At 32.2% G+C, this 19,023-nt stretch overlaps 2 protein-coding genes across 2 annotated transcripts; both read right to left on the bottom strand.

The window, feature by feature from the left end:
- Positions 1 to 11: 11 nt before the first annotated feature.
- On the bottom strand, positions 12 to 5,156 carry LOC123712477 (palmitoyl-protein thioesterase 1). The gene is made up of 6 exons (XM_045665581.1): positions 4,967 to 5,156; positions 4,760 to 4,873; positions 4,257 to 4,494; positions 3,454 to 3,618; positions 564 to 840; positions 12 to 242 (listed from the first exon to the last, which is right to left on the bottom strand). Exons 2-6 carry the CDS (start codon positions 4,842 to 4,844, stop codon positions 117 to 119), a joined length of 891 nt encoding a protein of 296 aa, XP_045521537.1. The 5' UTR covers positions 4,845 to 4,873; positions 4,967 to 5,156; the 3' UTR covers positions 12 to 116.
- Positions 5,157 to 5,937: 781 nt separating this feature from the next.
- Positions 5,938 to 18,116, bottom strand: LOC123712108. The gene is made up of 2 exons (XM_045665065.1): positions 17,838 to 18,116; positions 5,938 to 8,027 (listed from the first exon to the last, which is right to left on the bottom strand). Exons 1-2 carry the CDS (start codon positions 17,996 to 17,998, stop codon positions 7,733 to 7,735), a joined length of 456 nt encoding a protein of 151 aa, XP_045521021.1. The 5' UTR covers positions 17,999 to 18,116; the 3' UTR covers positions 5,938 to 7,732.
- Between the last annotated feature and the right edge of the window lie 907 nt (positions 18,117 to 19,023).

Genomic DNA, 19,023 nt, shown 5'->3' on the forward strand with positions numbered 1-19,023 from the left:
TTAAAAGAATATTTTGGGAGTAAATTTTTTATTAATATAACAATTCTCTTTGAGATTCTATAATGTTAGTCTAAAATGTAAATTGTTTTACTTTATAAACACTTAATAAGAATGATCTAAGCAAGGTACGGAGTCAGAATGCTTTCCAAAAACCAATCTTCAGAAAATTTTATGTGATCGCCTGGTACTGAGAGAAATACCAATTTTCCAGCGTTATCCATTTTCTGCAGGCCCAAGCGATCCTGGAAAAATATTATTATAGACAAAAAAATATTTTGAAGAGGTTCACCACATTTTTTTACCAAACCCTCAGTTTACGAGGGCGAACTTTTTTAACAGAATTTCTTGAATTGAAAATGAAAACGTGAATTTCTTAGATTAGCGAGTAGAATCCTTAAAGTGGTTGATAAAATTTACAGAATTTGCATAAAAATGCAATCAAAAGAATTTGTCAGCGATGGAAAAAAATATTTTTCTGTTTACTTCATTTTGATATAATATAAGCTGGTACAAAATGTAACGGGCATTCGATTCCAGACGTCTTGACGCTATACAGTACTTACATTAAGATACAAATCTGATTCTTGCAAGGTAATCAATTTTTTGGCCTGCCCAGGCGCATAGAACCCGAACCATTCAGTCTCTTTGGGTTGAACAATTGTGTCATTATCGAACTTGACCATAACAAAATGTTCTAGCCGACTTAAATTGTCAATATACGTATGATTTATGTCAACTTCATTGTTGATATCAGACAAGAATTCACTGTATTTTTTGTACTTCTCTTCGTTTAACGGGTCGTGCCAGTAGGTCGCTTGTACTAAGGACTTCTGGAGCCAACTGCAAAAAAAGATCGAGATCATTCCTCGGCTGTAACTTGTTAGGTTATAGTACATAGACTTGTTGGTTTAGGGTACCAATTTTTCAAAATTTCTCTGGCATTGGCAAAAAAGAAAAATTATAGAAGAGAAGAAGAAGAGATTTGTGGTAGTTACGCGAACTAATATGTGTCATTTGTGTGTGTCATTTCATTTATTCACTAAAATTATATTTAATAATGAGTATCAAGATTTGTCGAACGACGTAACACTGCCAACATAAAAAAAAAATTATCACTGCTATAACGACAAATCCTATGAGGTTCTCTTTCCAAAGATTAATAATGTAGGTAGGTAGGTAGGTAGGGTGGACTCAATTTCCGCACTTAGACGCGCAGTCGATCCGTTGTGCGTAAAAGCCCTGGCTAATTTATACAGCCTAACTCCTTCCAGAAGCACAGAAGTCTCCCGGGTACTTCACAGGCTTCGCGGAGCGACATCACTGTTCCGAGGATTTTTTTGCGTTGATTAGCCACAGCCTCGCATTCCAGGACTACGTGGGTGACTGATTCCTCTGCGCTGAAACAGCCTCTGCAGAAGGGGCTGTCTGTCGCGCCTAGGACGAAAAGATGTTTATTAAGGAGACAATAGCCCGTGATTGTCCCTATCATTGATATCATTTTGAGATTGGTTCTGTTCAGGTTTAGAAGTTGCTTAGTAAGTTGCGGGTACACAGCCGGCAGAGCCGTTTTGGACTGTTTGCAAACTACACTTCGCGACCATCGTTGATTCTGGAGTTCAGCGGATCTCTGGCGAATCCAGGTTCGAACTAGTGAGAAGGGCAAGGCGAGGATCGGATGTGGGCCAGCAGGCATCATACCAGAGCCTCTTCTCGCAAGCTTTTCGGCAGCATCATTGCCGAGAGAACCACTGTGTCCCTTTATCCACTGTAGGGTAAATCTATGTGTTAGAGCTATTGCTTCGTGACACTCCAGTATTAATTTACTGTTTGTGTTTTCGTTACCGAGCGCCATCAGCACGGATTAATAATGTATTTGCAAGGAGATTTTTTCGCGTTTATTACAACAGAATAATTAAAGATACATTCCTCTAAGATTTACTTATGTGAAGAATTATTGTTGTGTTAAAGTTTTAACAAAGCTTTCAGATTTCGCTTGAAATAAAAATATTATTATAACGTATGAATTAACTACGTATTTTATGATTCAGAGTATAATTTAAAAACGAGACTAGCCTAAGATATTTATGAATCTCACCCACAGAGTCGAGAATTAGTGATAAGAAAAGGTTTCGTTACTAAAATATCAAAACCATATACCAAACAGTCATACCGTAAGGTCAAAGAAAACAAATAAGTATATTTGCTTTAAGCTTGTCAAGAGCAACGTACGTCTTGATAACCTTTGCTATCATAATATTTACCGTTCAATGTATATTTAAACACACGCTTATTCTATAAACAAGTTGGAAGGGTTTTGGTAGAATCTATTTGTTTATATTTAGGTATTTGAAATAACGATAAAGACTTATGTTAGTTAAATTTTCTTAAATTGGTTTATTGCCTTACGAGTTGAGGAAGAGTTCGAGCGATAAGGCCGCCCTACTTATGTCTGATTATGATAATACAAATGTAAAATAATTATTAAAGAACTTTTTTTCGCCTTTCGTCGTAGTAATGTTACACGTTATATGATAGTTAAATTATTTTTAAACTTGATTTAAACATACAAAAGTATATTACGTATAAAAGTGAGATAAACATTTTACGTAACAATATTGCATTGTAAAGCATAATTTCTAAATTACTTCCTACTTTTATTTCTAGACTAGACGCAGGCGGGAACTGTCTTCCGCAGTCACATACAATCACGGATCGGAACATAATATTCTCTTGTTTAGGTGAAAGTTACATTAAAAAATATTATTGGATTAAGCACGATTATTGACTTTATGTAATTGATAAAAAATCAACAACCTTTTTAGGTTTGGGCCTCAGATTTCTGTATCTGTTTCATGATCGTTTGTAAATTGTATAGGCAAGTAGGTGATCAGCCTTCTGTGCCTGACGCACGCCGTCAACATTTTGGGTCTAAGGCAAGTCGGTTTCCTCACGATGTTTTCCTTCACCGTTCGAGCGAATGTTAAATGCGCACATAGAAAGAAAATCCATTGGTGCACAGCCGGGGTCGAACCTACGACCTCAGGGATGAGCGTCGCACGTTGAAGCCACTAGGCCAACACTGCACTTTTGTAATTGATAGTGGTGTTATAGTATATAGTTTTTAAGTTCTGCGGAAGATTCTAGGCCCAACGGCGAACAGATCATAATTGGTGAAGCAACGTCCCAGACTCCGTTGGACTGGTCATCTTGGGAATCTGAGAAGGTTTAGGGGGCCACATTACCTAATAATTAGGGGAAAGGTTACATTCAAGGGTTTAAGGGGTTTAAACAGACCGTTGAAAACTTTTTCGAATCTTCAGACCCTGGACTTGCCAGATGTATTCTCTACTCGATTTTGAAGTCTCTACTTAAACGTCAAACACACACCAGTAATCCCCTCCCCCTCGGGAAAAAGGCAATTAATAAAACGTGGTTTATGAAATATGCACAGACCTGTAATAAGCACCATAGTTGAGCAATTTCCTAATATAGTCACACGTCTGATGCTGGAGAGCACCACAGTGAGGCAGACCATACACTCCTTGGTGCTGACCTCCGAGGCTGATGAAATTCTTTACCGCTGGTATCTTGTCGCCGCATCTTTGAATTACTGCGCGGCTGGAATATGGATGATTGTGTGTCATGTCAATGGATGGAGTGTTTAATCTATATCATTATTTCGTATATTTAATATTACGGACAACAATCAATACAATGAAAAGATTTTTTCTACAATATAAAATGTTTTAGTAATAAAGCAAGACTCTGTCCAGTCCTTCCAACTTTTTTGTAAATATTTACAATATTTGAATCATACTGAAAACCAAAAGTTCAAATATTTCTCTAAAAACTATAATACCATTGTTTATGCGCTTGTTAATTTTTTTACAAACCTAATCTAAGCCTAATCTATCTAAGAAAAATTATAATTGTAAAAATGTTTCTAATTTGTCAAAGTTGCTTGCTTGTAGTTCAGTTGTGGTATATATAAAATATTATAATAATATTGCAATAAAGGTAACATTAAGCAGATATTAGGTAATGGCAGTCTTCATTTTAATCTTGTTTGCATTATAATCCTATATACTAATACACAATTAGTTGTAAGTATCATATCAAATGATTAAAATGATTAAAATTAAAACTTTAAATTTAAGAAGAAAACAAATGATGATTTGAATATACGGTATTCAATATTTTTTATTTTTAGCACACATAAAAAGCATATTCAATAAACCTATACAAAATCAACTTACAAGAACTGACATCCTTGAGAAAATCCAATGGCATTAAAACCCTGGTGTAATTTTTGGTCCTTAGAGAGCTTGTCACATACATAATCAACTTGTTTATTTGGATACATGAAATAACCATTTTCCATATCTTCTATAATGGAGTCACCAATCATAAGAGACTTTACATAAACACCTGGGATTTGGTCTTCAAGAAATGCTTTGAATGATCCTAAGCTAAATGAAAAACAGCATGTGTCTCCTGAAATAACCATTATCATTCATCATTCATAATTAATCATTTATCAGTTTCTTCTGTTCTTTCTTTACATATGTGGTAAATATTATCAAGTAAATACATATATGATCCATTGTATTATTCTAATTATTAATTTTAAAGTTTTATTGATTTCTGTCTTGGATTCTAGAAAAAAAGCAATCTTTATGATCTTTAACAATGTTTAAATGTAGTATAATATATAATGTTTTCAAAATTAATTTATGTTTACTTAATACTTATTACTTACCCATTCCATGCCACAACACAATTGGTAATGGTTCAGCTTGTATACTTTTCAATATAAATAAAAAAAATATAATTATCTTCTTCATTTTCAGTATTATATTTAGATGAATTTTTCCTAAGTGAAATTAAATAATATATACTAAAAACCGCTGTAAGTTAATGTAATTTATTAATATAATACTTTTATATTTCGTTACAAATAATTTACCTTAAACGATATGATACTATTTAAACTTGTTTTCAAAACAGGCGCCAAGTCAAATGTTACAACGACCCGTCAACCCGACACCCAATATCAAACATAGAAATTACAAAATCAGAAATCAATTTTTAGATTCGATTGAGGTTTGACACAGATTAGAGACGATTTCAGAAAGTGTAAATTAAAATGGTCAAAACGATGATGCCAATCGACTGCGTCTAATTTAGTGTTACCCTTTCTAAATAAATACTTACCTCTAAAACATAAGTCAAAACCCTATAAATAATAAATAGATGGCGTATGGCTATAAGAGGTTCTATAAAATATTACTTAATTATTAATGCAGGGATACAGGTGTTTTTGATATAGGATCAAACGTCATTAATAGCTTTCATACTGAATTATAAAATTGTGCTTTTTAAATAAATATAATTAAATAAGGAATAAATAAATAGGTACTTCAGTGTCTCAACCATTTACAGGGTTTTCTCTTCTAGAATTTCTGCACTTTTTGTCCAGTAAGTTTGGGGCTATATTATAAGATGGGAACCCTTGCAAAATTGTTAATATCACAGAACAATACTAATAAGTTGACACTTGGCGCGCGTTATGAATTTTGACCATAGACAATAATTTTATAAAGTGTACTTTGACTAGAGTAAAGTGCAAATGACGACGAATTCGTAAATGTTTGAAAATTAAAACAGTACTAAAATTTACAATAATCTGAACATCTGCAGAACACAAACTTATAAAGAGAAAAATATTTTTACGTGTGAGGAACTTCAGAATATTTTACCTACCAATTTTTAACAACTTTTATCAACTTGTTATTGGTAGATACATTCTATTTTCCCAACAACTTCTTGAAGTTGTCAAGTATGGACATCGTTATTGAATACTAAAGGATAAGTAATGTTTGAATTGCGCAAGAGTGCCGCAAAAAACTGCTGTGTACCACAAAAATAAAATGCAAATCAAATTATAAAATAAATTTATTTTCACAAATGTTGTTTACCTTCAAAGTAATTAGTCATTGTGTTAGATTTTAGGTATCAACGCTTCTGTTTATACCTACTGTCACAGGTATCAATATTATCTCAATACCTACCATAGATGCTGTGAATACCGTTTAATTAATAATAATTTTGAATATATTCTTTATTTCATAAATCGTGTACAAAATAAATTGAAAATATTTATGGCATAATATTGTCCAGTCAGAACAAAAACAAAATAACTTATCACAAGAATGGTTGCTTTTGTTCAAATTTTATTGTTAATTTATGGGGGTATATATTAATTGTAGTATTTTTATGAACGGTTTAATAAGTGTAATTAAAGTATTAAGACTTTGATAAATTTATCTGATTAAAATTTCACATTTTCAAAAACTATTATTTTGATACAATACGTTATAAATAATTTATCAAACATGGAAAACTAGACCCACACACAAAATAAGTGAGCGACTTTATTCAAGTGCTTTAACGTACATATTTTAAATCATAATATATATTATAAAGATGATAACTTTTACTGAATTAAATCGAGGTAGGGCTTTTATATAATTTTAAATTGATTAAAAATCATTACAGATTTCGTACATTAGATACAGTCTTCTTAGCCCCAAATAAAATGAAGAATTAGGACATGTTATGGCATATTATCCGTTTATACATATAAAATTATACTTAATAATTAACTTAACTATATCCTTTCTTACGTTTAAATAATTACAGTTATTTTCCTAACACGATCACAGTCTCATTTAATCACTTAGGTTAGTTATTAGTAGTAATTGGACACATTAACCAACACAAAAGTTTAAGAAAAGCTTAACAATAAACGTAATTAGTCGAGCATGAACAGATTACTTGTATGTTCTAAACAATAATAAAACAGCTTCAAGACAAATTAAGATTTATTATGTTTACCATAAGTAATGACAACCTACAGCTGTGTATTATATAGTCTGTGTTAATGCATTTTTTATTTTCCTTTGCCTTGAAAATGAAGTTTTTTTTAGATTTTTAAACTCACAAACACCAGAATAATTTAAATTTACATTACATTAGAAAATTAAAAGCTTATCTGTCATAGTTCCAATGAAGAGATAATTAGGATTTTTATCAACTGATAACTATTTTAGGTTCTATAGATAAATTCTCTTTGAAGCTTGTATGCGTTAATCGATAACGAGGTCAACGATTTCTAAAGGTTAAATTTAACAAAATATTATATAGAGGAGCATTAATATTTCTTTATTAAAAAGAGTTTTGCTATTATAGCGTTTTAGCATTACAGTTATGTGCGGAAAGAGAGTTGTAAAGTGAGAAACTACTATAATCTATCTGTCGGATGACTTTAAGTGTTAATCTTTTAACGAAAATAAGTAGGACTGCCAAGAAATATGATTAATAAAATCTATAATTTCTAGCATTTTTACTAAGATTGTCGTCATATATTACTTGTAAAAGAAGTTATGGGCTGTTCGCAGTGCTATAAAACAAGTGAAAATTAATAAAATTATGATCCAAATAACAACACTATGTAGTTTCATATTCACATCGTGCTTGACTTTTATGTCAATTGTCAAAATTGTCAGAGAAATCTATTTTTCTTGCCGGCATCTTGTCCGCCTGGACGTAATTAAAATGAAACATTCGCATTCCAGTTAGAACTACGCCTGTAGTCCAAAATATAAGCATGTTAGACTTCTAACATTTTCTTGTGCTGGTAACATTTGTGCGGTCAGCAAATCCACAGATCTTATAATACGCGCATTGAGTCCGAATGCTTTAAGATCTCGTATTCTATACTTCTTTTTGGTAATTCGCAGAAATCACTAGAATCTGACGAGTCGAATGGTAGACAGTAGGGCAATCTCCTCGACCTAGTGTCGGAGTCGTAGGTGAGTGAGAAGTTTTTCTTAGACCGGTAAGGGATCCTGTAAGGAGTACTGTTTTGGACATCCGACATTGAACGTATGTGTCTTCTAAATTTGTAGTCTCTGGTGAGAGGTGTTAAGACGAATGTTCTTTCCGACTTATTTTCTTCAACGGATCTGAAAAGAGATACGAATTATTGTAATTTATATGTTAAGTAAAGTTAAGAGGGAAACTAGAGCGCAAAAGCGAAAAATATTTTGCATGCACTACACAATTTTTTTGGGAATAATAACTTTATCTTTTGAACAGATAATTAATATTTCTAAAAACTGTGTTATCCGTCTCCGACTGGCGGGATATTTTTCACTCTTGTTTTTGTGGTGCAATCCGATGAGATTCTTACGTAATAAAATATAGGTTGCTATTTATATAGTAAATACAAATATGAAAGATAAATATATAATAAGATATTCTGGTTAGGTAAATATAGAGAAGTAAATACTGTGTAGTCGAGGATTATTGCAAAACAAACTGAAACAATGAGGAGTATTTTTCCATTCCGAACAACGTATTCGTGATTTCGTCACCCGTCATCACTAAAAACGTAACTTTATTGGATCAAAGTTAATTAATTTGAGATTAATAGAATCTAAAGTTACTTTAATTCTTTGAACTTAAAAAAACTTTGAACTTAATGCTAGAAACAAGAATTTAGTCGACGGCTTGTCAGGCACAGAAGGCTGATCAAATGATAAAACAGATATCAAAATCTGAGGCCCAGACCCAAAAAATATTTATATATATAATAATTATGAAAATATATAATATATATTTTCATAATTATTAAAACTATTCTGTATTCACACTTGAGCCACGCTTTAACATAGCGAGTTTTAGACGAAGATCTTTGTTTATAATTCTTTATGATAAACTTAGAGACCAAACATTCATAATTAAGAAGAACAAAAATAATATTGATATGATTGCGTTGGTATAGATGACTCACGGTATAGATTTCGAACACTGACGAAGAAGCCTAAATCTAGAACTTTGTGAAGGTCACTTGTTATTTTTACGAGTTACCCTTGGTAGGTTTATTTCATAGAATTGCCAGCCAGACATGGACATTATTATAAATAGAAATATTTATAGCCACATCAGAGATTGTCACATTTTTTTAAATATTATACAACATGTTTTAACAAAAATTTAACGCTCGTTCTTGTAACAAAAAGTATACCATGCGGCTATTAGATTTCTGCGTATATTCACTTATTACTTCTTAAGTAGCTAAGTACATATGTGGACAAGTACATAGAGGGCAGTATCAATGTGGGCATGAAACGTGGTACTAGTAAAAATGAAGGACATTACAATATCAGTGCAAGGTGATTCATTCCATTAATTAAGACGTGTCGTTATATAAACAACAATATTTACACTAATTAATATATATTAATTGTATGACTCAAGTCTTCTTGATGATTCTTGAAAAAAATTATACATTGTCTATTTTTTTTACAGATTAAACTTTAATAACTTTTGTCTGCCGACTATATAACACATTTAATTTATAGAACTGATTAATAAGGCAAGAATGCCAGAAGTATACCGCGTCAAAACAAATACTTACTTCTAGTCTAGAATGAGTCTTGAGCGTTGAATGAAATGGTGAAAATCTCACTTGTAGTACATATAATATTCGACTGGCTGTAACTTTATTCCGTGTTAATAATTATAAGTTTAGGCTAGGGCTAGGGGGGCTAGGGGTATCGTGACTAAGCAGACGATATTCTGTTTTAGTATTAATACATTTTATATACTACAAACACGCAATGGCTTCAATTTTATATCATTTTGATGTGGGACAGAGTTAGCCCAGTGGTAGTGTTCTTAACTCAGGTCGTTCGAACCTCGGCACTGGGGATTTTCCATGCATAATTAGTACTAATTACATGGATCGGTCTGGTAGAATGTCCAATAGTATTGTCTTTTGTTAAAATAGCTTTTACACATTAAGAAAAACACGGTAGTCACGGTCCACGCACGCTGAAAAGCACGCGAAACGTCGGAAAAAAAATTAAAATTTAGAAATTGTAATTAATTATAAGTTATACTTTATACCAATACCTTTGAATATCTCAAATACAAAAGTAAAAAAAAAACGTGTTGGCCATAGAAGGCTGACCTACATATGCCTGTCTATAAGCAAAATGTGAGGCAAAGACCCAAGTAATTAGGCGGGAAATGAAGAAAAATACAAGTCTCGAGTTGAGGTATCATAAAATTTTTTTGATCGTTTCTCTGTACCAAAATGAGGCAAATAAAAAGATGAAAAAGAATGTTTGTTATAGGTTGCTTGAGACATGAATTTACATGTTCCTGGAGTTTATTTTTTGTACAGAAGTAGAATAAACACCGATGGCACGTCTATTTCACAAGTTGCAGACCATCTTTCTGCAGACTAGGACACATAAATACTAGTGATATCTTACCAACCAAACCCAGCCCAAATAATTAGTAATATTCGTATTGTATTTTTTTAAGGCCCTTAGAGGCAAAATATATAATGCGGAAATGTTGGAAAGACTGGGCCTGCGTGTGCCAAATAAGCACTCTCGGCGTGGTAAGCGATCGCAATTGCTGGCAGTGCCTCGGGCGCGTACGAACTTACTCAGAAAAGCACCATTTACGCGTGTCTTGCGCACCCTAAATATTATTGCTTGTGAGACAGATGTTTTTATTTGCACACTGGCTGAATTCACAAGAATTGCATTATTTATAATTAGTTATAAAATGGTTTAGATTTTAAGTTTTTACTTGTTATGTTTATATTATGTTTTTAGTTCAGTTTTCTTTTGCATTAGTATTAAGTTACTGTAATAATAGGAAATAAATAATTTTTGCTAATGACCAGTAGATCGACCTTAGGTACAGCTGGATGGACAGAGTGGAGGAAGACCTGCAGCGGAAAGTTAGTAATTGGCGGTGGCACATGATAAGGCACATGGAAGTTTCCGTTTCAGATTCCAATAGACATGCATTATACGCAGAGCCAGCGGAGTCACTTGTTTCATGCAAATTAACCTCTAAAACCTTAGTAGAAAAAGCTTTATAAATTATGCATCAATTCCAATGCAGCTTTTCCAACTGAAAATTAGTGAACTTGACCTCAGTGTAGATAGACTTCCATTTGGACACAATCCAATCTTTATTTATAAAACTCATTTTCGTCATTATGTATTTTATTATTTGGGACGAAAATATTAGCACATTAATTGCAAATATTTTGTAGAAAAATCATATTCTTAGCTTTGAAGACAATTTAGAAGCCTTTTGGTTCATCCACGGATTATTAATTATGTAGTTATGAGCGAAAGTTCTTTAAAATATAGTTATTAACATACGAAAAGTCCAGTAAATGTCAGTGTTTATTTTACAAGTGTTCGATCATTTAGAATAAGTAAGAAGGCGCAAATGCTTCCGCAATAATAAATACATTTATATATTAATGCATTCAGCTTAGAAGGTAAACCACATGGAACCACAGTTTTGGCATAACAGTATTTCAACTGCATGTCGTGACTAATAACTATAATTAAACGAGTAAACTAATTAAAAATTTAACTGAAAGTAATAAAAACAACTCATTAATAATGATCATGGTTTAATCTCATGGTTTAATAATAGTCAATTGGAAATATATTTATACAGTACAATTAAAATGCTTAGCATTATCGCTTTCGAGCGATCTCATACAGGCAACCACTATAAGAAAAAAAAAATCGGTAATATAAGCGAAAATGCAAAACTACATAAGCCATAAAATTACTTAGACACTAATGGAACAGTGAAAAAGGACACATGAAATATTAATATTGTTTTGTAAATTGTTACTATAGATTATAAAATATGTTTTGAATAGACTACTCTGTGACATTAAAAAAAAATAACAATTGGCAACTTGACAGATGACAACTGTGCCTCTTCCAAATACCACGTTCTTAAAACCTGATTTCGTCTTAATATTTATAGAAACACAATTTTGGCCTTTAACATTCATTGCTTATTCCAAATAATACCAAGATGATATTGTGTAACACTACAACAATTTACATTTTACTCCATATTTTGCATGGATATAATCAATCTACATATTTCTTGTATACCAAAGTACGGTACGGTTATATAAGTACCAAGTTCAATATAGATGAAATGTTCCACGTGAATATATTCGATTTTACTGTTCAAACAACGACGCTGGTACAATATTCAACGAAAGATCCTTCCAAGCTTGGTGATCTACTTTACTTAATATCTATTCTTATTGTTTGTTGTTATTATTAATCATTTATGTAGATCCCTTAATTGAAACTATAAGTTATATAACATTACGATCGAATAAACGCAGGGCACGCCCAGTATTCTATACAGGAAACTTATAAATCAACATTTATAGTAATACTGAATTTCTATAAACTGTATACACTCAGGTTAACGTGTTTGAACTCGGAAGTGACGGAGGCCTTCACTACCTTCGTAACTAGTAGTGAACTACATGCACTGTAGCACTGAATCTAAATGCATTTTCGAATATACAAAACCATATTATTCCATTGCTCGGTCACCATTATTAATTTACCTTGCCTTTATTAGATGTTTAGAAACATTTTTAATTAAAAAAATATACACAACTGTAGTCCAACATCGTGAATACATTTAAATTTTAAATTAAAACAGAATGGTTCATGGACTATTCGATTTCATCAGAGCGTTTTCCTTAACGGTTTCAGTGGTTTGAGATTTGAAACTTTGTATATAGATTGTACTGTATACAAATTAAAAAGCTAAAATATTGTCAAAGCTATTCCAACAATTATGGTTAGCTCGAAAAACACAGCTAAGGTATTCCCTTTAAGGTCTAATCCCAGATTTCTGTATGTGTTTCTTGATCATTTATTTCTCTTAGTAGGTCATTCTGTGTCAGGAACATGTCGACTTTTGAGCTCTAAGGAAAGGTTTTCTCAAGATTTTTTCCTTCACGTATGAGCCAGTATTAAATGCGCACATAGACAGAAAGTCCATGACTACAGGGTTAACTCAATAGTGACAAATATTAGATCTGTGTTGGCCTTTTGTTTTTGTTAGTATCAGTAACATTTTTATACTTAAACTAAAGGTTTATATATTCAGGTATACAACTGAAAGTACTTCATTTTTGTTAACGCATTTGTTTTAGTTCCCGCATCCCCGTACTACTCTGTACTACTGCGACCCGTTCTAACCCTAAATTAAAAATCTAAAATTCATGTGGGAATCTCACTTGACGCTAATTCTCGACTTTTCCTTTCGAGAGCCTTTCGCTCGTATATTGATATTAGCGTTTTCAATATTACATTTGGATTGTAGATTGTGATACTTATATGAGTCAAGCATTGACACTGACACTGAAATGTAAATCTATCTTTTTATATGAAGAGGTGAAGATTGTCGGAAGTAATCAATATATCTAAAAGTAATCAATTCTAATTTAGGGTAACTTGAAAAATACCTCACCATTCATGAGTGATATGTGACATTCGATTTTTATTATTACGGCTTTAAAAAGTATTTAGGTATATCTTATATAACAGAATAAGTGTTGGGTGCGCTAGGAATGATGTCTCGTTTGTCAAATTTTTTTCGACATAGTCATAGTCTGTGCTACGACTGTAACAATACATACGTCGTATCAAAACAAATAAGTTTAATTTTTATAAAATCGATATCTAAAACTAGAACAAGACTAGACTATCAATCAACCATATTTTATTAACGCTTGAATCGTGATTTGCCAATGAGAAAACGGACTTTGAACCCATCGGATATCAATCAAGACGTGAACTTTGGCGCGAAATCCCTAGACACTGTCCAATTAAATACCATAAGTAAATTATGATAATCTATTTAATTTACACGTGTTTGATATATGGCCATGATGATATAGATAATATTGTTAAGGGTACGACGGAATAATTAGTTGGTTATATCTGGTTTTGTTTACTGTCGCTATATGTTTGTCAGTGAAGTTTCTTGTTTAAGAGGCCAAATCTCACTTTGAAAGTACACTTGGTAGATCTTTTTTGACAGAAGGAACTTGGGAGAGATAGTGCGTTTAATCTCTGAAATGGAGATGTCCAAAAATCTATATTAAATCTGTGTATCCTGATTACGTACAACCATAGATGTGATTTATTTTCTGTGATTTTTTTTTAATAAAAAAAAAATTTAAAAGAAATCGACAGCTGTCACGGCTTTTGATTGAATATTTGCATGGCAATAATAAGAAATAATATTACTCTAATAATAAATAAAATTTCGCTTAGATTTTGACGTAATTTTATGTAAATGTTTTGTACTGGATATAAAGTGCAATTTACACATTACTGAGAAATATTATTGTGACCTTTAATCCTATTGTTTTGAATACACAAAACGTGATCATTTATCAAACAAATAGCGGCAAAACAATGGTTTTATGCTAGGATTGCGTTGCAATTGTTGTGTCGCAAAAATGAAAACAGATTTTTTTAGAAACAATTCGATCACAAATTCCAAATAACAATAATTCGTTTTTGTGACCGTTACAGTGATTACGGTCTTAAATTCTAGAAACTTTTAAAATATCGTTAAACATTTTTAGGGGGCCTTATATCCTATAAAAAATGTCTACAGGACGCTCATAAAGCGTAGTCATTGCAGCCCATGGACATCCATTTTAGTGGGTGCGTTGACGGCCTGTGAGGGAGGCGTATGCTGTCAATTTAAACAATTAGAGGTTGTATCTTCCACGAAATCGCTTGTTCGCTAGTTCGCAGAAGAAAATGTCTAGTGAAGCATACCGTGGAAGACTTTCATCAAGGTAATGCGATTCATACCCATCTCTCTTAAAAAATATTTAAAAATGAAAAGGTAGTACTTAAATGTCTTTGTACAACAACGAACGTCATTAATTGCCAATGAAAAAGTATTCGATCGATGAAAGGTTTCTTACGTTAATGACGCCTTTTTATAGCAAGAAACACGATAAGATACTTACGGATACCGACGTCATTAATTAAATTATGTAATTAACGTACTGTTAAACGTAAATTTTCCTATTGTAATTTACAGGCATCGTCGTCTCAAAGATCGTACGTTCAAGTCCAGTTCTCAGTTCGTGTAAACATCGTGAGGAAACTGCTTATTGATCGAGAATCGAGATCGTTAATTCTAGATCTCGTGAGATTAAGACTTACAATCTCTCGAGATCTCGGGTAGATTTTGAAAACCAATTGTTTAAATCGAACTACTGAAACACGATTAATACTAGCAGCAGCTGTTAAGACTAAACTAAACAGGAACAAAAAACAAACTAAACTAAAAAAGGATACATGAAAAATAAAAAGTAAAAAGTGCATACTGCATATTTTCTAATTATAAATTACGCAACACATTCGTTAGTTATTTTAATACAGGCCTTCGCAGAATATATATTCGCCTTCATGTATACAGAATTCTTTTCAGTATAACTTCTAACTAATCTATCTTATATACTTATTATTGTTTTGGTTGGTTGACACCAGAGTTGAGTCTAGTAGGTATTATAAGCGAAGTTGAAAAACTACCTCTTGCACACACATATAGATTAATCTCTTTTTTGTGAGTGACAAGAATCTATCTAATAGCGCAAAAACTCGCGAAGGACTAGCGACTCTAAGAGTCTCTTCTAATTCCTCTTAACGAGTCGTGTTGGCTTTACAGAGCAACACGTGAATTCATCCTCTGCAATCAATGATATAGGCATTTTTCGAATAAAACAACGCTGGTTATATTTGCTCGACGCTCAGAGTTAGTCGGATTTTCAGTTAATTTAAATAAATTTGAAGTCTATACGTATTTAGTTCAATAATACAACCGTGTGCCAAATTTTCCTCATCCAAGGGACGATGGGGGACGAAGTTCACTGTACACAATATATTTTAAACAGCCCCAAAGACAGACTGTTTATCTACCTCATATACATTCCTCTATAAATTATATATTACTATATCGTCTCATGCGTCAGTGTTTGTTGTCGAAATACGGAACTCCGTGACCGATTTTTTTTCTCGTTATCATAGTTGTCACACTAGGAGACCATTAGCTATTAAATATTTATAGCAACCGATTAACATCCAATGAACCAGTTTACAGCAACGTTGCTTAGTATGCTAAGATTTCTATACAAACATATTTAAAAAATAATATGACGTCTACACAATTACCTAATCAAGTTCTCAGTATCAGCGTTTTTATAAAACATGGGACAAACGGGCAGGACATTGCCAGAAGATCGCAACTGCCTTGTCTTTTATGAATTGGTACGCTCCATTCTTGAAGTCGAATTCGTTCGGAAATACTTTAGCCATAGAAGTGGTGCGCGGAAAAAAACTGTCTTAATTAATGCTCAGTTGTGGAATGATGGACGTCTAGGTGATACGGGAAATTCGTATTCTGCCTCGATGTGGAGAGTGTTTCCATGGTAAATGCACCCACGTCTCTACGCAACAATATGTAAGGTAAACGAGGTCACCAGTTCAGCGACCACGACGAAAGCCGTACTGACGATGGCTAAGGCTAATGATCCTCTAGATATCTAGCTTGAGCTTTCAGGAGTTGTCCGTTAATAATGCGTTCCATTATTTTGCAGAACAATTCAGCTATTGGGCCTAATACAATAGTTTTCTCAAAAAACTACTTAACAGTACTCTTCTTACAGTACTTTGTAAATAAAGCTTTTAATTTTGACTTCTGCCTTTGTCTACTAGCAAACGGCTGAGGATCGAAAAACCCCCTTTTCTTGAATCTAATTAAATCAAAGTATTGAATGTATAACATCACTGGCATTACTTTATTATGTCACCATGGCTTCTAATTCCTTATTGTTATGATTAAAGTAGAGGAAAATATGCCTAATGTAAATTTCTCAAAAATGCTACAATATCTGGTTATATACCTATCACCAATTCCACACCTGGTTCATATATAATAAAAAAAATTAAAGGTGTATGAAACGATGTAACAAATAGGTGTAATAACCTCTGTGGTTTATCCTTAACGTCCATGAATTAGTCATGACAGTGTATAGATATAAAGACTATACAATAACTATTTTATTTTAAATACCAGATAAAAGATCACTGCAAGGGCCAATCAGACGAAATGCCAATTTATTTTGTTACATACTCGTGACTTGAGTTAGTTCGTAAAGACAATTTAAAAGATTACTACTTCCTTTTTATCTTTCTCTTTATTCAATTAATTTGTTAATTTTTTTGTTGTTGTAAATCTATAGATACAGTTTCAACGTTATTAATTAAGATAAAACAATTTAGGTCAGAACGTCATGACGCTAGAACACGCGAAACGTCTGGACAATTTTTATACATTTAATAATTTAATTGTCTTTACAACCTTCAACCTTTTTTTAAACGCTATAATCCGACTATATATTTCTTAAACAATGTTCCTTTACTCAAACATCTTATTTTTTTTAACCAACCAGTTTCTAAAAACTAGTTCCAAAAAGTCACAAAAATTTAAATTTCTCGTTCCTAAGTTTAGATTAAAACATCAAGAAAAATCATTCAAATATGTATTTACACGTGACAATAATGTTCTTATCAATTAGATACTATCAGTGATATGTAAACTATGTTTAAATTCTATATAACGAAAACATAACCTATAAATTCACATCAAATCTTGATAGTAGGTATAGGCATATTAAAAGAAATATAAAGCTGAAGATGTTATGTATCTAGTTTTTACTACCAGGAATTATGGTAATCGCAAATAATCCGTCAAATATCCTTATAAATCCTCAAACAGCAAACGCGACGTCAAGGACAGCCAAACATTCTTATTAGAATAGACTTAATTTCGTTTGTCAATTTGTATAGTAACATCTAAATATAAATACTCACTTTTGTTTAAAATAGTTGGAAATTTGGCTTATTTTCCATAGTATTTGCATTAATAGCATCAATAAAGTATGGTTGATCCATGTGTACAATTTATAGCAACTTTCCATCACGCCTCCTTGCTTTTCACGGTCCACCAGAAAGGATATAGAAATATCAGTCATCCGTACAGTTAATCACAAATCACAGGCACTTATAACACGAGACGTATTGTGAACGAAAATAGTGAGCACTAAATGACCGCTCAGTATGGTTAGTGCACGCGGACTAAAACAGAAAACTCAGTGATGACGACACATGACTCAGTCGTATCGACTGATAATGAAATTCAAGTCGAATCAATGCCATCCAACTACGCGTCTATTTGGTTTTAAAAAAATAGTTTAAAACAAAAAAGGTCTCATAGCTTTTGTTTGCTTGTCTAACTGGATATGGATTCGATTTTTAAAAAAATATGTTTTATTTATAGCAATTTTAGAGAATTTAAAATTCTTTCGGGTTTACATAGATAATATATTTTAATATGCCTTTGTAGCGCAATACAAACACATTTTTAGGTAAATAGGTTACCTACTTGTTTTAATAAAAATATTGTGAAACAACGATTGCCACAGTCCTTATAAAGAAGTAACGCGCAAATATTAGTATTAGGCAACAATTAATTTATTGCCTAATAACATATACGCTTAGCAAAATGAATTAGGTTTTAATTTAAGCAAACTTTAATGAATTTTAATAGATGGAAGAGGACAATGTTTTCAATAATGTAACATTGTCCTGGGCTGTGTCGCGCTAATTAAGTACCTAGAAAGTTATATATATGTCATTCTATGTCAATTTTTTTTTAAATAAATGGTGCTATTTAATTAAAAACGTTAGTTGGCAACAAAAATATATAAAGAACTTCATGGTATCAATGCAAGGTTAAGCTGTTGATGACATTTCTTACTTAGGTATATGAATGCTGACTTGAAACACGTTTTCGAGTACGAGACATGTGCTAATTGTGTCTATAAAGTGTTAATAACAGTATGATAAAACAATGAAAATGACAAATGACTATGTGTGTTTCCTTAATTATACGTTATTAAAGTCATATTAAGGATTTTATCAATTAAATTTGTCGCATTTCTTTCCAAAACGAATTATTTTTTGTTTACTCTATGTTCTACAATATTATGCACTTAAA

This window comes from Pieris brassicae, chromosome 7 (genome assembly GCF_905147105.1).
Source record: "Pieris brassicae chromosome 7, ilPieBrab1.1, whole genome shotgun sequence".
Lineage (NCBI taxonomy): Eukaryota > Metazoa > Arthropoda > Insecta > Lepidoptera > Pieridae > Pieris > Pieris brassicae.